This window comes from Sciurus vulgaris, assembly GCF_902686455.1.
Source record: "Sciurus vulgaris genome assembly, chromosome: 8".
In the NCBI taxonomy this organism is placed as follows: domain Eukaryota; kingdom Metazoa; phylum Chordata; class Mammalia; order Rodentia; family Sciuridae; genus Sciurus; species Sciurus vulgaris.
Window position 1 is genome coordinate 41,617,247 of NC_136468.1, and position 27,328 is coordinate 41,644,574.

A 27,328-nucleotide genomic window follows, 5' to 3' on the forward strand; every position below is an offset into this window, starting at 1 on the left:
TAGTTAAATTTCAAGCTTTGGAAAATATTATTTATACCTGCAACAAATTCAGTCTTTAGAGAGTTTTTGATTTTTTTTTTTTTACTCGTAGCATACAGTTCCTGCTGTGTACTTACAGTGTAGCTCAATATGTAATTGAATATGCACTCACCTTTCTTTAACTTATAAAGACATATTTTGTTCCCTCATTGATAGCTTTCTTTCCATGATTATATAAAAATCTGAACATACAGAACCTAATTTCAGTTTGTTCTGACTTTATCTGGGACCCCACTTCCCTTAGAGCTAGAATACTTGCTTTTTACTTTGAGAATAGTTACTTCATTTTGGAAAGGAAAGAAACTTACAATCTTCATTTTAGAAGTTTTCACTTGAAATGTAAAATTTTTTATAAATAATATCAACTACCTAGTGACTTTTAGGATTTTATTTGCACAGTTTAGTTTACTTTGAGTATCCTCTATCACCAAATTTCGGTAACAAATATCCCTGGCTAGACACTTAGATATATAGAACTGAAAGTCATTCTCATTTCAGATCATTCTTCAAGAAACTGATATTAGCTTTTCTTGTCATGTACTACTAAATCTTCATTGAATAGAATCTACATTTACATACATTTTTGGTTTTATATAGTTTATAACAAAAAGAGGCATGAGTTTGTAATCAGGGAACAAGGTTTAGTTTCAGTTCTCTTACAAAAGTGAGTTTTGCTCATCTCAGTTTAATTAGAAAAAAAAAGAAAAGAGGAAGAAGAGAGGTTTGGGCTCAAATGATCTTTTAGGATGATTCCCATTTTTCTTCTATTATCTATGCACAAAGAGTGCCCAGAGTTCAAAGGGTAAAATTAAATTAGGCAATATAGGTGAAAGACCATATACAGACTTCCACTGGAGGAAGCATAGGATATGGTAGAAGCAGTGCAAGTGTGAAAACATCTTCAGTTCTAAACCCTGTTACTTCAAAGCTACACACCCTTGGATGATTCATTTCCTCCCTTTGAGTTTTAAGCCTTGCGGCACTGGGTGCATATTGTCTTCATTAAATGGAAACTCCTTCCCCCTTCCTGATGAATGTGCACAATATGGCATAGGGTATGAAAGCAACAATATTAACTTCTGTTTCTTTGACACTCAGTCTAGGCAAAAACTGTTCTTTATGTTTTCATTTCCACATCTGACAACCGCAGTTCATTCCATCCTGAGTACCTGCTTTGCAGTATCTAGTACTCTCAGGCACTCCCTCTGTGGAAAAGGTCTTTGGCTTCTTCAGTGCTGCTTTCTGGCACTTCCTTTGTTGGTTTCCTCTTACTGGTACCTCTTCCTCTGCCCGTTCTTAAACAGTACTTTCTAATCTTGGCATGCTTATCAGATTGCTTACTCTATCTCTATGGTCTTATCGTTTTTAGGCTATCTGGAAGTGAAAGTTCCACTATAACAAATGAGTTCCACATAAATATACTCAGAAGAATTCCTTTAACTTTCATGCAAAGATCACCTTTTTGTTGTTGTTATTGTTTCAGTGGACAGAAATTTGTTTTTCTTAGAGCTTACGTTTCTGCAAAACATGAAATGAAGAGAAGTATCTTTTGCTAATGACAAGAAGGCAAATTTTTCTCCTTGGTGTTTATGACTATTTTCAGAATTCTGCATGATTGACCTGCCAAAATCTCCCTGTTTGCAACTTTGTCCTTTGTCATCAGAGACAACAAACCAACCTGCTGCTGTTTTTAATGATTAAATCAATTGCACAGTAACCATTAAATCAATCAGCAAAGACTGTAGAGTGCACACCTCTGTCCTCTCCAGTGTGTCAGGCTAATTCAGCTGCTCATTCTACTGTGATTGCAATCTGAAGACTGTGCAGAAAAGAACCATGAGTGTTATGAAAGGGTGAAGCCTTTAAAACCAAGAGCTTTCACTTGTTAGGGAAATGAAGTCTCTCCTCATTCAACAAGTAGGAATTAAGGACTAAAACAGAACAATTAAAAAAACCATTAAGTTGGGACTTCACTTGCACCATCTACCAGCTAAGCATGAGAAATAAGGAAAACAATAAATAAGTTCTCAGAATAGTGGGTAGATTAAGGTTCCCAAGATGTGATCTGGAACCTGGGATAATTTTGTGGCGAGCCATAAATGTCAGGATCAGTATTTTAGACCTTGTTCAATAAGTGATAGGAGCAAAGACCTGATGAAAGCAGTGTTTTATCAGTCAGCATGTACAGAATAAATTAGTAAGATAAGACACATGGGCCTGGAAGCCAGCGAGGATGCCATTGGAGCAGTGCAAGGTTGAAGTGACAGAGACTCACACCAGGACCACAGTACAGAAACGGGCAAAAACAAATAAATTAACTTTGGACCTAAGACAGTAGAAGGTACTTTTAGAACTTTGTGGCAAATAATACAAGGAATGATAGAAATAAGAGTCAAAGGTAAACTTGATTCTTTTACTCCAATATTTTCAGCTTGAGAATAATTTTATTGGTGAAAATTCTTAGACCTGAATGTAGAGCCAATCTTGGAAAGTATATTTTGTATATTTTGCTTTTGAGACCATGGTAGGGTAGCCAAGTTGAAAAACCTGTGCATTTTAAAATGTATAAATGTAGCTATAGAGATAGCTTAGGATGGCAGAAGAAATTTGAGCAATATTTCCATAAGGTGATTGGCGGAAGTCATAGGAAAAATTTAGATCTCTAAGAAATGTTATATATTTGAGGAGAAGTGGTTATTGCATTTTACCATTAGTAGATTTCTTTTTCCTCTAGACTATTCACATCTGTAGGGTCTTTAAGCATTCCTTTTAATCTACATAATTTAACTTCAATGCTATTAACTTTAAAGCACTGTTTCCTTGCTTGCACTGAAAATGATACCATATGAATTAAAATATGACCATTACCATTTCATTTTACTTTACCGTTCTGTGATTCTAAAGATATAAATATTTATTGCATGGCTTTAATCAAACTATTTTTCTGTACCAGAGATTAGCAAATTATGGCCTGTGAGCAAATCTGGCCTGCAGTTTTGCAATTAAAGTTTCACTTGAAAACAGCCACATTCATTTTTTTGTGTGTTTCCTATGACTAATTTCAAGATTCAAGGTAAAGCTGAATAACTGCAAGAGACAATATGGCCCAGAAAACCAAAATATTTAAAAACTCACCCTTTACAGAAAAAGTTCACTGACCTCTAATATAAATTCATAAGGACGTAATAAACGACATAGTCACAACTTCTAATAGTTACCCAATAGGATCAGAAAGTTCCTGGAGTTTATTTTGTCCCTTGGGAAGAAGTTTCCAAATTCAGGTCAGCAATAAAAGAACTATTTTAGAGTCATGAGAAAAGTGGACTTTAAAGACTGACAGTTGTAATCTCTCTGCCTTTCAGATAAAATTGCTATATTCTTTGCAAGGTTTAGGAATAAAATGCTGGCTTTCAGTAAAAAAAAAAAAAAAATTAAGAAAAAGTGAATGGAGAAACCTGAAAATTCTTGGGATATGGAAGACAAGAGAGAAAAATATTCTGGGGTCTCATAATTCTCCTGTCTAGAAGATCATACATCATATGCAATAACTGGACATCAAGTGTTGATTTACTAAGAATGAAAAAAAAGAGTGTTTTTCAAATAATATGCATACTCAACAAAACACACTTATGAGATCATCTGTTGGATTCAAATCACTTGAACCTTTAATATTAGTAGGAAAATAGAACAGTAATTATCTTTTATAACCTTACTAATCAAGCATTCCAGGTGTTTTATCCAGTCACTTTTGCCAACTTTTAGCTGTTAATAATAAAGTGGCTATTACAGATAAACTTCCATTTTTACTCTTAATACTATTAATAGCATAATTATCTATGGTGACATATTTAAAAAGATTTTGGGGGGCATTCCTAGAGTACCTTTCATCTAGATAAGAAGGAGACCACTCAAGAACTGAATGACTACCTGTTCTGCTACCTGAACAGAGTGAGGAGACTGGAGACTGATAATAGGAAGTTGGAGAGTAAAATATAGGAATGCCTAGAGAAAGAGGGGCTGCAAGTTAGATACTGGGGACATTCCTTCAAGACTATCAAGGAGCTTAAAACTCAGATCTTTGCAAATTCTAAGGACAATGCCTCTTTCATCCGAAAGCCTGATGATGCCTTCTGTCTTTCTGCTGGTGACTTTACAATCAAGTCAGAATGGTGTTATTGTTTGGATGTGAGGTGTTCCCCCAAATTTCTTGTGTTAATGTAAAAATATTCAAAGGTGAAATGACTGGATAGTGAGAAGTGTAACCTAATCAGTCCATTCTGGTTTTAATGGACTGATTGGTGGTAACTTAGGCAGGTGGGACATGGCTGGAAGAGGTGGGTCACTGGGGGTGTGACTTTGAAGGGTATTTCTTCCCCATGGCCCCTTCTCCAACCCTCTACTTTCTTGTTGCCATGGGGAGCAACCTTCCTCTACCACACCTTTCCCAGATCATGTGCTACTGCCTCACCTTGGGCCCAGAGCAAAGGAGTCTGCTGATCATGGACTGATACATGAACCAAAATAAACTTTTCTTGTCAGGCGTTTTGGTCACAGCAACAAAAAAAGCTAACTAAAACAACTAGTCACTCACCAGTCTGCAGAGAGTGACATTTGTGGCCCCTATGGGGTCATTAATGACACCAATATCACTCCACTGCAGCTAGAAACAGAAACAGGAGCTCTCAAGGAAGAGCTTTTGTTCATGAAGAAGAGCCATGAGGAGAAAGGCAAAGGCCCAGAAGTCTGGATTAACAGCTCCTGGTTGACAGTGGAGATGGATGTCCCCAAATTGTATGACCTAGTAGGAAGGATCATGGTAGACATCAGGGGTTCAGTATGATGAACTGGCTCATAACAACCAAGATTATCTGGACAAGTATTGGTCCCAGAAAACTGAGGAGGGCATCATAATGGTCACATCATAGGTTGGCACTGTCAAGGTGATAATCCTGGAGCTAAGGTACATAAGTCTGGTCCTTAGAGATTGACCTGAACTGTAGGTGAAATATGAAGGCCAGCTTGGAGCACAGTCTAAGTAATATGGAGGCCTGCTAGTCCATGAAGATGGAGTAGTTCAGTGGGGTCCTGCTGCACCCGGGGTCAAGCTTGCCCAAACCAGGTCAGAAGGGCAGTGTCAGGCCCAGGATTAAAAGGTCCTGTTGAACATCAAAGTCAAGCTAGAGGCTGAGATGGCCACCTACTACTGCATGCTGAAGGACTGGGAAGACTTCAGTCTCAATAACACCCTGGATAGTAGCAACTCCATACAAACCATCCAAAAGATCACCACCACCAATGTTTTCCTCTCATTTTCTATTGATACTTGAATCCCAGTTGACTTGGGAAATTTGATTTTTTTTATCTAAGAGTGTTGCCATAAAATGTTACTAGCATTTGCCATTTTTTAAATAGCAGCTCATAAAATGAGCTTGGCAGATACTGTGTGTGCAATAGTTTCTGGATATTTCACATGTGGTACTGCAGTTTCATCTGCCTTCCCAGATCCCACTACAGTCTATTCAACCTTAATGTAAGCTATTCCACTGAGGGATGGTTATTATTTCCTAGTAAGTTCACATACTAGCATTTTCATGTACATTCTGAGCACAAATGAGACTGGTGATCCCTGGTAACTGTTTAGGAACAATAAAAAAGAAAAGTACATTTTTTTTTCCATTCTGCAAGTGTTATATTCAAAAAACTGTAATTAGGAAGTATAATTTGACAAACTTGTCAGTGAAAATCTATTTTGCACAAAGAAAGACCAGGATCATTATATCAACCTAGTAAACAAGTAAAGCTCTCTTGTTTTATTTATAGATTTGGTCTTATTTCTAAGCACAATTAGGTCTCCTGGTAAACAACTCCCATTCACATGAAGCTTTTTCTTTTTCATTTGTACGTGATTCATTCTGACTATTGTCTTTTTTTTTTTTTTTTTTTTTTTATAAAACTATTGGAAAAATCTCTCACCTAATCACCCAATCAGCAGAACATATTCTGTCTCTAATGCTACCCAGACACTACTGGGGTGGGATAAAACATGCTCAATTGCTCAATTTAATAAATAAGGTCTCAGAGCTCCTTGAACTCCTTGTTACAGATAATCCAGCAGCTTTCATTGTACTAAGTTATTGATTCTTTTCTGTTTCCTATAACAAACTTCTGTGTGCACATTTTAGATTCAGCAATTTATATCACTATGATTATTACAATGAAAATGCAGCATGGCCTTATATGCTGAATAGTGATCCACTGATCAGTAGATCTTTCCGTTTTTGTGAAACCTAAATAATAAGGGAGCTTTATTCCTCTTCGAGAACATGAAGATGAGCAGCTACATTCTGAATTCTTAGATTTACTTCAGAGCTGTATGAGTAGTCTTCCATTTACTTACTCATATGTGTAATACAGAAATCCATCTCTTTAGTTTAAACAATGTTACCTATTCATTCCATAAAACTTTATTATTTTCCTCTTTAAAACAATGTACATAAAATGCAATGTACATAAACACATTCTGGCATTTCTGTACTTATTCTACTTATTAATCTTTTTTATTTAAATCCATGAGAAGTTTTAAAAATACATAAGACTAGAGAGATTAATCTGAATACTAGTAATGAAGTTATCATTTATTTGACTTCACAGTTTTCAACATATTGCCATTCTTGGTTATCTGCCACTCCTCACACACTTAAAAAGAATTTTGCTGGAGTATTTTAGAGTCACTCCAGATAGGATGTATTTCACACATAAGCATTTCAGTCTTTCTTATGACAACTGTATTATTATCACAACAAACAACTAACAATAATTCATATTATCCAATAATTAGGCCATGTTTAACTCTCCCTCATTGTCTCAAAAATGTCTACACACAATCAATATGTTCAAATTAGGGTCCAAAAAAAGGTTTCCAAATTCCATTTTACTAGTTTTATTTTTTGAATCACTTTGGATCCAGTAGCATCTTGAGCTCTCTCTCTCTCTCTCTCTCTCTCTCTCTCTTTTTTTTTTTTTTTTTTTTTTTGTTGTTGTTGTAGTACTTACATGCTGAAGAAACTGGCTTTCTTATTTCTTTGTAATCTTTCCTTAGGACCAATGGGCAAAATTTACCTAACTTGATTCATATGCAACCCACAAGTTAGTCACATTGATGTCTCCCATGTTTTCAACATGCTTGGGTACAACCTGTCCCCTGACAAATAAAATTTTGTGCCTTATATGAATAAAATAAAATTATAAATGAAGTATATGTATATAATCAAGATGGAGTTAGACTAGAATTTTACTTTAAATTGTTGTATTGATATTTGCTAATCTCCCACTAAGAAGCTTTCATGACCATTATCCACTGGATAGCATGATCTTTGGCCCACCTTCCTAACAAGGCCTCAACTAAAGGAGAACTTATGTGTGAGATATACACACTCCACCTGAAAATACATATACAATTTTGTGGGTAGCTGTAGCTTTCTGGTGTGTGGCTTTTGGGAAACTGTGATTAGTATGATCCATTTTTTACACTATTAAAACCACCCTGTTTTCAATGTCTTAAAAATGGTTTTAAGATTTATAAAGTTGAGAGACCAGATGGTTCCCTTTCCAAACATTTATATTTTCCTTATCCAATAGCAGGAAGTTCATTTCAGATTTTATTTCTGTGTTTGAATTGCTGTGTTTCCTCTAAGTTAGAACACAAACAAGTTGAGATGTATGATAAATTTTCAATATATTGTGCAAATGCTGCTGTTGCTACTTGTTTGGATAACATTGTGTGAGTAATTCATTCCAAAAGAACACTGTCTAGAATTGCAGATAAGAAGAGTGGAATGCTGAGTGGGTGTCTGAGAACAGACATGGGAATTTTACACATTTTTTTTTTTTTCAAATACGTGAAGTATTTAAGATCTTATGTAGTACAGGTATATAGGGAAAGGAACTTTTCATTTATTTGAATAGTTCTGCACAAAATAAATGTTTCTGAAAATGTGTTTGTAGTAGTTTCATTTTATTTTGTTTTTCTGGGTTTTTTTTTTTTTTTCTTTTCTTTTCTTTTGGTGTAACTTACTATGATGATAAGTGGAACAATTCTGAAATATAATTGTGAGATCTTTAATGGTGAACCTAAAAAAAAAAATCTTTTGATTTCTCAAAAGATTTACATTTACCAAGTAGCCAAATTGGTAAGTAGGTAAAAGTAGCTTCATTTCAAATAACCCAAATTTAGTTTTATAATGTTTAATTTTCTTTTAGTTATAAACAGTGCAACCCTCACAGCTTACAATATGAACATGGTGACATCTCTTATTTTCTAAATAAACCATTCTTCGAGGCTCCATATATCCTGGCTAGTAAAATGTCTAATATCTTACTCTCTTTTAGTCTTTCCTTTTGAGCATCCTTGGACCAGCTTTGCCCAGGAACCATGAGAATTTACTAAGTTTAAAGTGTGTAAGTGCTCAGTCCTGCTTCCAAATGAAGGTGTAGAGACAACTACAAAGTCATGTCATCTGGTTAATGTACTACACAGAGCAGCATTCCTCCCCACTAGATGGATGCTCCTCTTGATCCAGTTCCTGTTCAAATCCCCATCAGACTCTCTTATTGAACTCCAGATCAGAGCTCTCTTAGTCCATACCTAGAAGGCCATTATTTCCCAAAGCTTGTAATGTTGCAAGAAGGATTAGGTACCAAGTGGTAAGATTCCCCTAGTGATACTAAATGTTTTTTCCTTGTCACCTAATCTTCATGAAGCCCACACTTTCCACTTGACCAAGTTTTATTGTCTAAAATTCAAAGATCCCTGTTCTTTTCATACAAATTTGCCCTACCAAATTTGGGCATACAAATGAAATGACATATAAAAAATAGGAGAGTATTACTTACATTGGCCCAGTCATGAAGGGTCTTTCATGAAATTCTTCCTATAGCCATTGTTTTAAGATGTATTTACCCACATAGAGAACATCTTTCCTTGCAATAATCATTAGTCATGTCCCTTTACACACCCCATTACACAGCCCTCTACTAACAGATGTTAGGTTTTAGTTCACAGTTGCAGACAGTGTTTTCTGACCTGGGGCCCTCTGATCCCTAACTGTAATTTAGGGTCAAAATGTCAGATTTCTTCCCTTAATTTCATGATGATGAAATCCTGAGCAAGGCCAAGATCAGCCCAGCTTTAGCCTAGTCCATAAACTTGAGAAAGCCATACAAATTTGTCTGAATTAGGCCATTTAAGATAACTCAATGAAGATTCAAATTTAGGATCAAAGTTTAAATGGTTCATCTGCTTTCTCAGTAAATAAGTAAATTATTTTTAAAACCAATGTGAGAAATGTCAGAGGAAAAAGAGAACTTTAAGCATTACTTGCTCTTTTTCTTTATTACCTGTTACCTTAATGTTAAAACTATGTTCTTATTTTAAACAATTCACTAGAACAATACCTTGGAAGAAATAATGTATGAACTTAAATTTGATGATTTTTAGAGTATATAATTGGGGAAATGATATGATAAAGTATGATTGTTAAAAGTCTCCATTTTTATTTCTAGTTTCTATTTTCATTTCTTCTATTAACTATACCAGAACCTTCCAATAAACTTACAATGTGAATAAAAGCAAAAACTTGTTTTCTATGGGTTTCAAGACAAGTTCCATAAGTGTTCCCTCCACACCCCAAACAACCAATTTGTTGCTACTAAGACCCTTCAATTTAGAAGTTCTAAGTCGCCCAATGTTATAAAACAATTTAAAGGTAACCCGTGTCTCCCAGCACCTTTGTGATTACCCTATGTTCAACATAAATTGTGATCAGAACATATGCATGATATGTCTCCTAAAAAACTCATTTATAATTATATCCCACATGTGACAACAGTTAAAATCTTTAATAGCATCTAGTAAAAGCTGCTAAATGCTCTGTGGGTGTTTTCCTGTGTATATGTGTGGGTGTTTGTGGTAAGTGCTTTTCTCTGCCATAAAAACCCATGAGGGTTATGTGCTATTTTTAAAAAACCTACAAGATCAATATTCTGTGTACTGCGATTATTAGAAACACTACTACCAGATTTCTACTATAAATAGGGAATTAAATTAGGATTCCTCTGACTGAGAAAATGTGAATTTCTGAATTATAATTAGTACTATGCTTTTCTTTCAGCCATTACTTGTCGAAAGCAAGATGGGGGACAGGCTGGCATCCATGACTGCCTCCGGTATGCAGGCCCTGTGCCAGCCCTCACACAAGCTTGCCAGATCCCCTGCCAGGATGACTGTCAGTTTACCAGCTGGTCCAAGTTTTCTTCATGCAATGGAGACTGTGGTGCAGTTAGGACCAGAAAGCGTACTATTGTTGGTAAGAAACATTGAGATGCCAAAACCAACTCTTGTCAAGGTAGAAAAACACAACAGAAGTCAGACCAAGAGAGTTCTGACAATTGAAACTGCCTCTTGTTGCTGTACCTACACTGACTGTGTCAGTGAACTTGGGTGTGTATTTTAATGTAAGTTGGCAGTAATAAAAGCATTATGTCATTTTAGTAGAAAGAATAAGCAACCTGACTCCCTATCTAAACTGTGCAATGCATGATAGATTATTTTTTTGCTTAAATATGTACTTCTAGTGAATTGCCTAGAAACAATGATGTGCTTGGAGCAAAGAGGAAAGGTTGCTCCTTCATTTTCTTAACCCAGTCTCACTGTTGCAGGCTCAGGTTATCTTCCAGAAGGAGGTATATGACATTAATTCTGTGTCTGAAAAATGCATCTAAAAAGAAGTCACAATGACAAAAGCAGTAAGATAACAAGCAACACAGGAGTCATCATACTGAACTGAAGACTGACGCATTGCAAATGCTGTCAGTAGCAAAAGACACCTGAAAATATTGGTGCTAATAGACTATTCAGAATGTTTAAATTATTAATGGAACCACCTATAAAATGGAGTCTGTTTAAAACAACATAAGAAAACTTATAAAGTTACCAATAGGTATATGTAGTTGATTACATATAATAGAATATATTATATAATATTTTGTGAAATAACAAAAATAAGTAAATATATTTTCAAGCATATATATATATAACTTATACTCAAGAATAATTTTTATAATTTTAAGAAGGAATTTATTTAAAGCTTTTTAAATATTTTATTCCAATATTAAATATCTTTATTTTGAATATTATCAATATTTCCTACATTAATCACCAAATATATGAAAATGATTATTATCCAGAAATTCTGAAAAATACAATGCATAGACAAAGACATTAAGGCCCACAAATCTTTTCTGAATTACACATCCTATGTAACTATACATAATCCTATGTAACTATCCTATGTAACTATGTAACAAATCCTATGTAACTATACTATTTGCGATTCCAAAGAGCGAGATGTAATCCAGTAAAGTAACTGTCTCCATCTCATATTTTTGCTTTTGTGAGGTTTATGCAGTCACCTCAAATTCCCTAATCAGTGGAAACAAGTTTTTTCATTTTCAAGGATTTTATTCATTTTGAAGAGTATAAAATTCAACAGAGTAGTCTCTTATATAAAATGGACCATTTTTAAATGAGAATATAAGAAAAATTTTTACTAGGCAAAGCACACAATAGCAGCAAAAATCTGCATAGAAAGCACTTTGGAGTGAGAAAATAGCATTTATTTATAGGCTACTATTGGATATTATTAAATCAGAGAAAGGAAGTTTAGGAAAGTAGAAAATTTAGGAATGTTTTAAATGAATAATGGTATTTGCCAACTTAAATTGTCTAATGTTTCTCACAGGAAAAAGTAAAAAGAAAGAGAAATGTAAAAATTCCCATTTGTACCCCCTGATTGAGACTCAGTATTGTCCTTGTGACAAATACAATGCCCAGCCTGTGGGGAACTGGTCAGACTGCATTTTACCAGAGGGAAAAGTGGAAGTGCTACTAGGAATGAAAATACAAGGAGACATCAAGGAATGTGGACAAGGATATCGTTACCAAGCAATGGCATGCTACGATCAAAATGGAAGGCTAGTGGAAACATCCAGATGTAACAGCCATGGTAATCCAATTTTTCTTCAGTATTTTTATTTACTATCTTGGAGAGTAGAGGTAAAATGCACATATATGGTGGTGAAGCTTTTGGGGAGTATGTTCTAAACTGAACACAGTAGAACTCCACATGGTGTTTATAAATAACAGGACACTTGGTGGCATTGTCTAATTGTCCAGAGCAGGCTAGTAAGTCCCAAAAATGGTGGCAGGAAGCCTGATGGGACCCATATCCTTAAAAGAGTAGGCACAAATGGTGCCAGAAACCTCTTAGGTCTTTTCAAGAGCCTCTTCACTCAGTAGACTCAACAATCCCCAATAGGTCTGTGTACAGAAAGGATTTAAAAGAGGAAGTAATGTTTGAATTCAAATTGGGATTAACGTTTTAAACTAGACAGACTTTTAACAACCAAACTAGCAAGCTTTGTAATGTGCCCTAAGTGTCATTAAGTAGCAGAGAAGAGAGGTGGAAAATAGTAATTGGTGAAAACTCAAACATCTGTTTATTGTCCATCAAGCTGAAATTAGCAAAAAATAAAACAACAACAACAACAAAACACAGGAATGTTTTAGGAAACTGCATGCTTTCATTTTGTAAAGCAAAATAGAAAACTAAACTACACTAATTGAGTTGCAAAAAGTTTGAATTGTGGCCATCTTTGATCAGAGTATATACTGAACTCCTTGAGTTTTTTTTTTTTTTTTTTTTTTTTCCTTAACATAGGCAGCATTAAATGACATTGCTCCACAACTCTTTTATTTTAATGCATCTGCTCTTCATAGGAGAATGAGATCGGCTCACAGTGTGTCAGCCTGAATCACAGATGTCTTGTAATTGCATTCGCAAGTACTAGTAATTGATCTTTAACCATCTTGATAGAGATGACCAAAAAAGAATGAGTTAAATTGCTAGGGGCTACATACATTACCCTCGAACCTTGCTGGAATAACTGCTATTAGAACAAGCTAATGAAACCATCTCACATTTATAAACAATCAAGGTATCATGGTGACACATTTATTGTAATCTCAACCCTCTGTTTACAAAGACATTTCTAAAAACCTTGTACTTTAAAAAAATCATATAATTCCTCTTTCATCAAAGTCTAGAAATGTTGAAACAAACAAAAGAGAATGCAAAAAGGAAAAGAAATGGAGACAGACCTCAACGGATCAGAGATACTTTGTTAAGCAGTGGATGGCATATTTTCAAGATGTGTATAGAATTTATTAGGTTTAGCAGGACCACACCATGGGAGGAGTTTGTCAGATACTTTTGGTGGGCTTACTTTTAGCAGGCAGGGGAATTTTGGCAGATAAAGGAAATTTTGAAAGGTCAGAATCCTGTTTCCTTTCTCCCCCAAGGGTTTGAAAGTTTCCACCTCCTTCAGATGTGAACCCCAAATACTCCACAGTATTGAGACTCTAGATACAGTATTTTTCAGGTTAACATATGTGCATTGGAAATTGGAGATTATTCCATGCACTTAGAACAGTAACTACAAAAGGAAAGTAGGCATACCATGAGAAAGAGCTCTAAGATTAACCGAGTTATTTAATTTTCTACCTAAAAAAAAAAACAAAGATATTTCGACTAGATACCAAGAAAAATGTAAATGTCCTTTTTGAGATCAGAGAGTAAAAAATCATAATTACTTATTAAAATGTAAAATTGAAGATCACTTTAAAATGTGTTTCTTTTGGAATGTTGCATGTAAGTGTTGGCTCACATTTAACTTGTTATGCATAGTTAGTCACTAAGATGATAATTTGTTTTCAGCATTACCTGTGAACTTCCCGAATTACTTTCATTTGTTCCCATTTTTACCCTGATCTGCTAATTAGACGCAAGAAAACTTCAGTAAGCCAATTAACAATCTTATTTTTAGAAAAAAAAAAAAAAAAAAACTTAAAATATTCTGTGACTCTCACAAAAATGTTGGATCACATGTAAAAAAAAATAAAAATAAAAATACAAAATTAATTGAAATGGGCCAAAGGCACTGCCAATTCAAAGCACAGAGAATGCAGTACTGTATTCTAGGGATAAGCACAGATAGAAGAAAGATGTGTTCATAATGGCATTGAACTTCATGGGGCTTAGGAAAGGATCTAAGAAAGATCCTTAACTAAGTGAACAGTTCCAATGTAGTTCTTCTGTTTGTCCTACATCATTCCTATCCTGTTTAACCTGATCTATGATGGGTGTCCAGTGGGATATTTTAGTGTTTACTACATGTTTACTCAGTCAAGTCTGCAGAATTGAATCACTGTTGACTGATTTCTTTGGCAATTACTGCTTTCCTTAATGATGTTTTGTCAATTCTGATGGTATTTGTAGAATATTATAACTTTGCCACTCTATCCAAGACAGCTTGCAATCTCCATAACTGCCTTCTCCCAGTCAAATCAGCTTTCAAGATAAGGTGGAGATGAGCTTTTAAGTGGCTTTGAAGGAAAAGTCTCTTCTTACTCTCCATTTAAACATAAAGTTGATCCCCCCGTGTATTCAGTACAGTTACACTAATCCCCTATTTAACAGTGGCCTTGGGGCATTTCTGTTTAATCCTTGTTGTTCGTCTGTGGATCATGTTATCAGTAATTACACTGATAAAACAGTTTGACTTTCACCAGTTTAATTATATATTATTTTAGACTGTTTCCCATGTGATCGTTTTTTTAAATGTCTTCAACTTGGGGCACAATTTTATTTTAATAGCTTGGACTTTCTCATAATAATAGACTCTGTGCTAAAAAGTGCTTTAATTACATTCCTAAAAATCAGATCTTAAAGTATACCTTAGAAGCCACATAAACCTTCATCCATTCTAATACGTGGCATATTTACAGCAAAAATGTTGATATACACACATCTAATATATATTTATGTGTGTATATACATATATATATAGAGAGAGAGATATGTGCATTTGAAGCATTATCTCTCCTGAAAACATATTTTCAGGATATTTGTTTTTAGTATGAAATCTTAAAAGGTGTCACTCTAGCAACGAAGTTTCAATCATTCATAAACCAAGTCAATCACACATTTTCTACTCACCAACAGAGCGCTCTTGTTTTTTGTTTCTTTTCTTTCCCTTTCCTTTTTTTTACTTATTTATTTATTTATTCTCTCTCTTCCAGTATTGGGAATTGAACCCAGGACATTGAAGATCTAAATTGATTGATTTGCTTGAAGTTTATAGTTTACTGAGTGCCTAAACACAAGATAGTACTATTTCTTTAAGTTACTCACCTTAAAAAATTCACAAATAGAATAGCTGAACCTTTAAAAATTAAACCTTGATATTTTAAAGAATTTGAGTGATAACCTAGCTTATGCAAGTACATGCATGCAACATTTCCATTTAAGCATAAGCAATAGGATTTTACACTTAATTCAACTGAGCATTCTAAAATCCCCTATATTGCTTCACATTTTACATTTCTATAGCATATATCACACTATAACATAGTATATAATTTACTTGCTATGTTTACAATTTATGTTTTTATTTCCCATGTCAGTATAGATCTATTGGGAAATGTTAGACTATTTTATTTACCAATGTATTCTAAGCACCTAGAATAATAGATACCAATAAATATTTGTAGAATATGTGGATGGATGAAATGCTAGGGAGAATTTTTTTCCACTTCAAAGAGTTGAGCCCCAGTGGGGCTGCAGTTGATCCACAGTCAGGTTATGGTGCTCTTCTTTCCTATCCCTCTGTATCATATTTCTGGGCAATAAACAAATCATTGAGATCACTGTATCATTACAAAAAATAAGAGCTAGAGGTGCTTTCAGAAACTTTCAGGTTGCTTACAGAAACTTTCTATGAGACACTGATCAAATATTCAGGTTTTTTTTCTACATACTAAATGGAAGAAGAAATGTTAGTAGCACACCCATTCCACTTAATGAGATCAGTAATACCCATATTGGAAAATCTCTTGTATTTCCACTTACAGTTTCCTGTTTGGAGTTGCCTGACTCATACAACAGTAGATTAGGACAATAGCTTAACCTCTTGTCACTACTGTGACAAGTTGGATTTTCCCAAACTTGGGAATTTGGGTTTTTAAAGTAATTGAATTGGATGTTTGGGAAATTTAATTTAATTGGGTGTTTCAGATATTTATTTAACTCTATGTTTTCACACACTCTCCTTGTGAAAATAAGGAATAACGATTTTATTTGATTTATGTAAAAGGGATACTTTGAAGATGAATTAGATAGAAATGGTTGATGTTCCAGTTTTGAGCTCTATGGGCCAGATAATTCCTTCTAAACAATTCTGTTCAAATTTCCCCCTCATGAATTTATTTTCTTTGGTGTTTCACTTTGGCAGTTTAAGCCATACTACACAATCGGTAAATATTCTAAGACTGAACTCAATTATACTTGCGATGTTAAATCATCAGTTAGTATCAAGCAAGCAGAAAAGTTTATCTGATGAGTTTTCTTCCTGAGCCCACATTGTTTAATATGCATAACTCTCCTATTACCTAAAAGTAAAATATTGCTGTTGGTACCTCTAACATAGAACATGAGGAATCTCAAGAATTGGCCGTTGGGTTAAATTACTTGTCACCAAATGTTTTCCTAAAGGGCCAGATTTTAAATACTTTAGGCTTGTGGATCAAAAGATCTTTGTCACAACTACTCAGTTCTGCATTTGTAGCATGAAACCAGCTGTGGACATATGTGAGCAAATGGGCATGGCTGTGTTCCAGTAAAATTTCATGTACAGAAACAGACTGTCAGCCTACGCTATCATTGTAGGGATCAAACCCTTGCTACTAAAATGTGCTCTATGGACCAACCAGGAACATAAAGATCATTGAGAAACTGATGGAAATGAAGCAACACAGCCCCATCTCAAACCTATTGAGTTAGAATCTGAATTTTAACAAGATCCAGAGGGGGTTCTCCTGCACATTAAAAGTTTGAGGGTTTCTACATTGGAGCAAACAGCCCGCTCACAGGTGCTGACACTCAGTAGGAATCAGGGGTTTGCACATGATAGAGACAACCTATGGATTCACTCCCCCTCCTGAGGTTAGTGTCTTCTTGGGCCAAACAATAAGCACTTTTATGTGACAGTTCACTTAATTACCAGTCATGAAAACTTCTGATATTTATGAAGACTGATCTTCATAAGGTAAAAGTCTATTTAGGTATAATTTTGAAAACAGAATAAGTTCATAGAAACTTCAGCAGAAAGAATATTGGCAATTTAAGGATTACCCTGAAAGAAAGTGCTGAACTTCACTCCAGGGGGAGTGGTTTTAGGAAAAATTTGGGAATCATCTCCTTTCTCATAACAAATAGTAGCGTAAGTATAAAATGTTCTAAAGTACCCACATTTTTCTTCCTCAGGTTTTATTAAGCCCATATAATGTATTAAGTACTTATTGGAAAATTGGTTGCAAACACTGAAAACATCAAAGCTTGATTCAGATTTGTCCTTTAGAAAATATTCATATTTTGCCAAAGAAATTCTGTACTAACTGAACTTTAATCAATAAAACAATTTCTTATTTTACAACTTAATAAATTTTAAGTATTTTATTATGGTACTTTTCATATATAAAGAGAAAAAAATGTTAAAATTATGAAAACAACATGAATCAATATATCTGTCAGGATATCACAATATTATCTGTTAAAGTGTCAAGAGAGAAAAAGTGTCTTCTTCCTCTCTGTTAAAGAAATATAGGAGAGTTCTAGACTTATTTACCACTCTATTTGTAAACAGAATACAAATTCTATTAAAGTGTTGGGCATATTTTACTTTGAGTTTCAATAATCATGATCCAATGCCTCCAAAATGTCAGAATGTTCTGTTGCCATGTGGACATCATGCCGGTATCCAGTTAGGTGTAATACTTTTTGTCGGTCATCATACCTTTTAATTATTTACATTTGTTCTCTAGTGGTAATCACAAGAGTTCAGAATAGTTTGTCTGATACCTTATTAGTGTAAGATTAATTTCTCTTTAACGTTTAATTTGTATTGTCTTCGGTGCTTTCTCTCTTTACCTGCTATGCTGACAAATGGTGATACAGAGAACCTTCTCAACATTAATGAATGACTTTAACAATTGCTTTTGCAAGTATCTGTGGGGTTCAGCATACGCCGTTAAGTCCGACATCTTGCAAAAAGCCTCTCTAGCATCCAAAATTACTCGTATAGGATTTGCTTCATAATTTGCACCTTAACACTAATAATTAGAAGAAAAAGAAGACCTATAAATTTTACAAATGAAGTAGAAATCTTTAAATTAATATTTCCATATTTAAAATATAGCTTTAACATTATTGACATTTAATATTACTGACTAATAGCATCAAAAGCCTTCATCCTTATTCACCAGCCTCTCACACTACTGACGCAGGTATCATGTTTCAGTGACCTCACTAGCTACTGCTAGGAGCTGTGAATAGCAGGTACTGTCTTCTCAATCAGAGACTCTAGAAGACCTGCAGGTGTGGGGCCGATTTCTATTAGAATTTGCGGGAACAGAAAAGAGTTGTCAACAAAACAGAAAAGAAATACATCTTGAATGAATAAAAATATTAATATGACGCCCAATTTACAAATCAATTTTTAGTTCAAGAGTTTGTGGTTTTAAGTCATGTATGAAATTCAAGATATAACTGATGAAAATACTTAAGAGCATGGGTAGAGTAGATAGATTCTGGGGATAACCAAATGGCCATTCAACCATAATGTAATTGAACACCTTACTTTTTGGGGGGCAGATACCAGGGATTGAACTCAGGGGCACTCAACCACTGAGCCACATCCCCAGCCCTATTTTATATTTTATTTAGATACAGGGTCTCACTGAGTTTCTTAGTGCCTCAATGTTGCTGAGGCTGGCTTTTTGAACTCTCAATCTTCCTGCCTCAGCCTCCTGAGCCACTGGGATTACAGAGGTGGCCACCATGCCTGGTGAACACATTACTTTTTATAATGTATTCTAACAGAAATTTTAAAGGTTTAAATATTTCAGATTAATTAAAAATCAAAGTGAATGAGAATTTGTTCTCATTGGTGGGTATTTGAGGAAAAACATGCTTAATTAAGCCAGACAGAAAAAGCAATAATTAGAGTCTTGCGAACAATTTGAAAGGGAGTCCTAATTTCTCCAAAAACCTTTTCATTGGGTAGAATTTATTTAATGCCTAATCCATTTCAGACTTTCAAATCCTCATTTGACAGCATGGATACACAGCTAGTATTGCTTTGGCAGTTATCAGTCACAAAGGAGATATTTTTTTCCTTTCAAATGTAAAAGAGAGGTAGAGGTGAGGGACTGACTTTTCCTGAGGTAACTAGGCATTTAAAGAGTCAGGGAAAGAAGGAAAGGATGTCTGAGGACACTTTGGTACTTAGAGAAAGTAATTGCCTAGGGTCTAATTTAAATCAGGTGTGGATTCCAGCACTCATCTTACGTGGGCTCCCTGAGGGAGCACACTGGAGGTGAGGAGGGAGAGACTAGGAACATTTCCTGCAGCTACCATTTGTGTCAGGTGTGACAGAAAAACATCTGCCATTATCATTTAGTGCTGTATGCTCTGTCCCTGACACCTCCACTCATCTATCTACTTAATAATGTGGTTTTCAAACTAGGTCCACCGAGCCCCTCAGGCTTCACAGTCAAAAATAGTCTTCGATATATCCCATCTACTTATTTGACTTCCTTTTCAGTTTTTCAGGATGAAAGTGCTCCACTGCTTTATATTTAACTGCAAAGAAAAATCCATAATTTGCAATTACAATTAAAAAAATAAAATTTTGTATTTTGTCATTATCAGCAATTTCTGCCATAATAGTTTACTCCCTGAACTTTCTATAGTCTCTAAGCTCTCATTCCTTCAGATAGTATGGTATAAAGCTGATTTCAATGAAATCACTATGAAGGGATAATCTTGCTGATACCTGTGGTAGATTTTTTAATGTAAATGTATAATTGCTCAGTATGTTATGGGGCACAATTTTAAGAACAGACTGATCACCACTGAAAAGTCCAAATTTGAGACTCTTTATTAGTCAGACAGCTGACTTTCTCACACAACACCCAAAATGGCTATTGGGAAAACCACCCCAACCATCAGGTTGCAGGGGTTTTTATACCATAAGTCAGTACATCAATCATAAGTATCTTTTGCTATGAAAAACTATAAACTAACATCATGAGATCTAAAATCATAAGCAGGAGGGGAGATGGATCAAAATGACCTTAGTTGTGTACAACTTAAAGAATGGTTACTAACATCTAGACTATCACCATTGACATGGTACATTGTCTAAGAATAATAGGAATCAAAAAGAGAACAGTTTTACATTATATGAGAATTGCCATTTTGTGTTGCCAAACATGTTATGCTAAGCAACTGTTGGTGGGTACAGGGACGGGGTGTTCCCACGGGAGAAGCATTTCCTACATGACATGGAGTCTTAGGGTAAAATGGAGTCTGTTTAGTCATTGACCATATAGCCTGGCCTATAACATTTCCATGGAGTCAAATATGTCAATCCATCACAAGTATTTATGTTATGTTACAAGGTTTTGTAGTTCAGAAAGATACAGAAGGGCCTGTGTGAGTTCAGACATAGATTCCTATTGTATTAGTAAAACTCTGCAAATCCAAGACTTCTAAAGAAGCTCTTTATCACATTAGTTTATTCTTCTCATTCCTAAAAAACTAAATCTTTTCCTACTTCAGAGTGTCATCAGAATGGTCAAGTAGTAAACAAGTCTTAAGCATAAGAAATATGTTTTGCATAAATGCATGAAGAAGGCATTATATATTAAACATAAGCTATATCTGTGGGCTCATAAGGTAAACCTGAGATTGTACCAACAAATTTGTGTGCATTTTAAATGTAATTTTTTAAAGACAATTTTTCACTTGTACTTGCTCACAGTGTTTAACACGTTTCTGAATAATTGCATTGAAAGCCCACATATTCCTTACAGGAAATTTTAGTTTTATAACAAAATTGACTCCCTTTGGTCTTTTAAATAAACACTTTCTTTAAATTCAAGAAGTTTATCCCCATTAACACTTCCCCCTCCCTTTGTGAAAGTTCACTTTTTGCTATTAAGTATGAAAAAAGGAAAGTTTCTTAAGACTTTGAGGTTTTGGGGAGGTTTTTGTTGTTAATTTTTCATTTTCTATAACTAGAAATGGACACAAAAGTAACCCACTTTTAATTTTAAAATCTTAGAATTCTGTGTGATTTAAAACATGAATCCAGTTTTAAACCATTCCCATTATAACCAATCTGGATGATCTATTTCACACTGGTCCAGCAAGATGTTATGGGAAGAAATGAAATAATTATGGAAATGCAGCATCTGAGTCATTCTAGACATTTACAGTTCATATCAGCAAAAAAAAAAAAAAAAAGGTGCCTGTGGTAAGGAAACCTGTTAAACTTAGTTGGACACAGCAGTTTTCCAACTTGCCAGAGAACACTTTCATTAGAATTATGTTTAACTCTACTAGAATCCAACAAAATAATGTTTAAACATCACGTCTGGAAATAGTTTTATGGCAATATTAAATTTCATTGAATAAAAGAAAGGTGTCCTACATTGTATCACATTAAAAATATGTAAATTAATAGGCTTCAAAGTTAATTTATTTCCCATAACTTTATCTTTTAACTGAAATCTCTATCAAATATGTTTCTCCTGGCTTGGGAGACCGAGGCAGGAGGATCACAAGTTCAAAGCCAGCCTCATGAACTTAGCAAGGCCCCAAGCCACTCAGCAAGACCCTGTTCCTAAATTTAAAATATTTTAAAAAGGGATGGGGATGTAGTTAAGTACCCTGGCTGGGTTCAGTCCCCAGTACAAAAAAAATCATACACACATACACACACACACACACACACACACACACACACACACACACGACTAATAAAACCCTGTTGCTAGAGTCCTAGAGTGGATTTTTTAGACCCTACTTCTGATTTTTAATTCTGTATTAGTTAAAACTATAAATGCTAAATTGGGGGGGGTAATTAAACACCTTAATCCATGTAATTATTCCTAAGGTGTATTATTTGGGTTGAGTAACTAAACTGTAGATAAGTTATAACATAACTCCTTTTGAAAAGGAATAAATAAACCTATTTATATATACCTACAAATATATATAAAACTATATATATAGTTTAAAAAGAATAAACCTACTAATATACACCTACATATATATATACACATATATATATACCTATATACTTATATATACAAAAAGTTCAGTACAATTCTAACACTAACTACCTGTAATAAGGGCAAGTTTCATAGGTTAAGGACTCTGTACTTTACAAGACAGCTCTTACTCAGACACCAGCTACAAGTTCAGGGTTCCCTGAACTAATCTAATCTCCTACAAACTGACTGATCTGAAATATGAAGCTTCCCTGTTCTCTTCCAGTGGAATCAGGAGGCATCTCCCTTCCAGCACACTGATGTGTACTACCAAACAGAAAGCTTACATGAGCTTTTGTAACCAGAGTTTTTACTGGGGTTTCATTTCAGCACAATTGAATCATTGGCCATGTGGTTGAACTCACACCCCAACTACAGAGGTCAGTCATTGGATACCATGTGACTCAGTGCTCCAATCCCTGAATCACATGGTAGGTATTTCTGGTGTGATTGTCCTCCCTTCTGAGACATCTCTTTAGTATAAACTCACATGTGGTATAGTACACCATTAATAACAAAGATAATCCTCTCAGCAAATTTCAAAACTCAAGAGGCTGCCTTTAAGAACCAAAGTCAGCCAAATTCTTCCTACAACAAAATGTTCTAGATTTTCCTACCGAAATACCTTGATATGAACTCATACATACATATATATATATATATATATATATATATATATATATATATATACCTAAGTGAATCAGAATGTGCCTGGTCATTGGGTGAGCTCATGAGCTCACAGTATTGAAATAACAATAGTTACAACACCCCACAATCATTCATACTGCCATTGAAATTTTGTGAGAAAATGTGCAAGTACTTAGCAGATATTGAGATATGTTTTCATATATGTATAAAAATATAAGTAAAATGAAATTTAAAGTAGTATCTCATTGAAATTATATAAATTTACCTGAGCATTTTACTATGATAATTCATTTCCCAATATTGATTCATAAATTTTCATTTGAATATATGAGTTTGAGAAAACATTGAAATATTGGAGTTTGGATATAAACAGAGTTGTTTGGTTCCCCTGGGTTATCAAAACCAATTCTTAATATGTAATTGCTAAAGAATATTCTGTCTAGTTGGAAAGTTTTACAAAATGATTTCTTTATAAATTTTTCAAACCTATAGGGACCAAAACAGATAACAGTCTAGTTAAATTGTCTTGTTCCTGGTTGCAGTTATGTGCATATAATAAACATTTAAGTCAGATTTCTGAAGTTGCTTTTGAAATCAATCCAGATGTTTCAGATAGTGTGCCAGACTTACTCATTTACATAGTTGTAAATCAGAGCTAACCAATATTGTCCATGTGCTTTCAAAATGAATTTTTGAATCATCAGCAGTACAATTCACTAATTGTGAAGGTGGTTGAGAGGCACCTCATCTGCACATTCAGAATTCAAATAAATGAGGTGAATGCATATATCTCAAAGAAAATACTCCTTTATTTGACATTTTAAACTTGCTGGTGGTTTTGTATTTGTTTCAACCTGAAACAAGTCAGAACAGATACAGAATGCAAAAATTATGATCAGAAGTCAAGAGTCTAATTTTCCCAAGTGTCAAATTCAGTGTTGAACGGCTAAAAGTTTTAACATCCTCATGGTAAAAAGTCATTTATTTTATTTCAGCATTCCTCAGAAATCATAAATCGCTGTAAGATGCCAGCAGTTTATTTAGCTTTAAAACACTTAAATGTTTCTCTGTCTTTCCATCCCCCATGGTTGTTTGGTGTTAATTGCCCTCAAAAAAAAAAAAAAAAAAAAAAAATCTTAGCAGAGAAGGCAGGGGAATGCTTATCTAGCAGTTCATCAGTAACATTAAGGATTTTAATGGTGCTAGATAAACATGACAGGCAATTATTGAATGTTGTTACACATTGGGAAATAAAAATGGGATGCTGGGCAATATACTCTTTTGCTATTTTTGTCTTTATCTTAATTTCTAATTTGTATCTTTTAACAATTTAATCGAGTTTCATTTGAGAGATGCTTTCTGAAATATGCTATTGGAAAATCAGACATAAAGTTTTATACCTTCTTCCTCAGTAAAACAATGTGAATCAGTCTGAAGTCATACTTGTTAAATCTCTCTAAGGCGATAATAGTTCAGCACACAAAATGGAAAGAAAGAACTGTTACTCTGTGAGTAGTGGTTTGAAAGATACTGTGGTTCTCTTTTCAGTTGTAATTATTGAATAAGAAAAAGTTGGAGGTTTATTTTTCAGCAGCCATTTTAGATTTTTAAGGTAGAAAAATGGGAATCTTCTAGAAATATTTTAGTAACTTATTACCATTGATAGTCTTTTGCCAAATCTACTGATAATATTTTTAAATGATTGGGATTTATTTTTTTCAGTGTTAGGGGTGCTCTACTACTGATCTACAGCTCTTTTTTCTTTTCATTTTGAGACAGAGTCTTGCTAAATTGCTGAGGCTGGCCTTGAAGTTTTTTTTGTTTTTTTTTTTTTGGTTTTTTTTTTTTTTTTTTTTGCGGTGCTGGGGATTGAACCCAGGGCCTTGTGCATGCAAGGCAAGCACTCTACCAAACTGAGCTATATCCCCAGCCCGGCCTTGAAGTTTTGATCTCCAGCAATTGGAATTACAGGCATGTGCCACAGCACTCATCAGGATCTAGATCTTTTTTGAAACTCATTGTATATTTACAAATATTTTAAAATTGTATGATCACAAAATTTCACTCATTTGGAAATGACTTTGGACATTTTTACAGTTTGATTCTATTTATTAAGCTATTATTATTTAAGGCAAATTTTACTGGCCCAATCAGGAGTTGTTTTTTTAAGCATCTCATACTATTTTAAATACATTTATTTATTGGTTATGGTATAGGAAAAAGGAAATGGGACTTGAAATAAATTTCAACTAGAAATATTTGGGGGTGGGGACTTATTTTGTGATCTCAAAACACAACTAAAGTCAACATATAACACTTTTTTTAGTGCATTATAGTCAGTGGGGCTCATTTTAACATATTCATAAGTATATAAAATATAATTTTCTCCATTTCCATCCCCAGTACTACTCCTTTCCCTACCTTGCTCCCTCACCCAATCCTTTACTCTATTGATCTTCCTTCTGTTAGGTAGATAACTATAACCTATTAAAGAATACGTATGATTCTTGAGATTTTAGTAAACATTCTTATAAAGTACTCCTTCAATTCTTTGTTGGACTCTCCTCTGGATCACTACCAATACTTCAGAGCCTTCTTCATTATCCGAAGTATATCCAAATCTCAACTTTGGCATCTTCTTTCTGTCTTCAGTGTTTCACAGCTTATAAAACCCAATAGGCACATCTACCCTCCAGAGATTATTTGGGACTAATCCTCTCTTTAAAACTCTTTCATTGTAACCAGATTTCCATACCAAATTAGTGATCCCATTAAAAACATCTAATACTTCACTGACAATAAGATGATTAATATGCATACCCTCTGACACATCAGAAAAAAAATGTATTCTTATGTTTACCAAAAGATGTGTTCCAGAATGTTCATAGCATCACTATAAACAATAGCCCATTATTGAAAGCTGCCTAAATGCTTGCCAACAATAGAATTAATAAATGCAACCATAGCATTTTCCCACAATCAAATGTACATAGAATACATGATCCTCAAGAACATGTATGAATCTCACATCACAATGCAAAGTGAAAGGAGGCTAGCACAAATGGGTACACACTCTGCAATTCCATTTACATAAATTTAAAAAGTAAAACTATTCTACATTGGGAGAAGGCAGGATATCAGTTACCCTTCTGAAAAACAAAGGAAGTCTTTGGAAGGAAACACAAAGGAGGTTGTCGGAGCATTAATTTCATGACATGTGCGCAGTAAACTTTTTATCAATGAGATATGCACTTTTATGTGTGAGGACAATAATAAAAGTTAAAACATACTGTATATCATTAACAAAATATAGGAGATAGTATATAGAAAGATATGCCACAAATCTATTTCTCTTCCAGATTTAATTTGTTCTGCCTGTGTCTCCTGAGAGTATTTCCTAACTTCAGTCCTACACACTCCCACACACACAAATGAGTACAGGTAAAACTGGTAAACCTTGGGAGGCTTAATGAACTGTATCATTGTCAATATCTTAGTTGAAACTGAAACAAGACTGTAGTTACAATTGAGGTAATTGGACAAAGTGTGTAAAGAACTTGTGTCTTATTAGTCTTACAATAGCATGTGAATCTACAACTATCTTGATAAAAAAGATTAAGTCAGATCCTATCCCAAATGAACTATATCTGATTGTCTGAAGAGTGATATAAGCCTATACTTTGGAAGTATCCTAAGTAATTTATAATTAGGCAAGGCTAGGAAAACTGTCTAACAATCGGTTAGTATTTTTAGCACAATTTAATTCTAGGACAAGTTGTTCACAAGCTTATAGATTAAATTTGGCATTTTAGTTTAAAGGTAATCTGATTTTCCTACAATTAAAGAAATGCATACTTCTGGGTTGCTTTTTAATTCTCCTTAGAATAAAATAATTAGGAATTAATTTAATGAAGTAAATTCAAGAGTTATGAACTACAAAGCTACAAAAAATCTCATTGAAAGAAATTAAAGAAAACACAAATGAATGGAAAGAAATTCCATGTGTGTGGATTGTTAAGATGCTCATGTTCTCAAGTTGATCAACAGTTTTGAAACAATTCCTATCAAAATTTTAGTTGTCTTTTCTTACAGAAATGTATAAGCTGATTCTAAAATGCACATGAAGATATAAGCATTTCAAATAACCAAACCTATCTTGACAAAGAATGAAATAGACTCATACTTCCTGATTCAAACCTTAGCACAAAGTTACAGTAAAGACAGTGTAGTACTGCCATGAGATTAGACATAGAGATAAATGGGATGAAATTTAGAGCCTAAAAATAAAGGCTTATATCTATAGTCAATTTCCAACCAGGATCCTCAAAAAAAAAAAAAAAAAAAAAAAAA

At 34.3% G+C, this 27,328-nt stretch overlaps 1 protein-coding gene across 1 annotated transcript in view; it reads left to right on the top strand.

Annotated features, from left to right (window-relative positions):
• Positions 1-27,328, top strand: part of THSD7A (thrombospondin type 1 domain containing 7A) — a 398,818-nt gene that overhangs the window by 336,436 nt on the left and 35,054 nt on the right. Inside the window, exons 12-13 of the mRNA XM_079152060.1 lie at positions 10,209-10,403; positions 11,838-12,101. Coding sequence (XP_079008186.1) covers positions 10,209-10,403; positions 11,838-12,101 — 459 coding nt within the window. The remainder of the gene's footprint in view (positions 1-10,208; positions 10,404-11,837; positions 12,102-27,328) is intronic.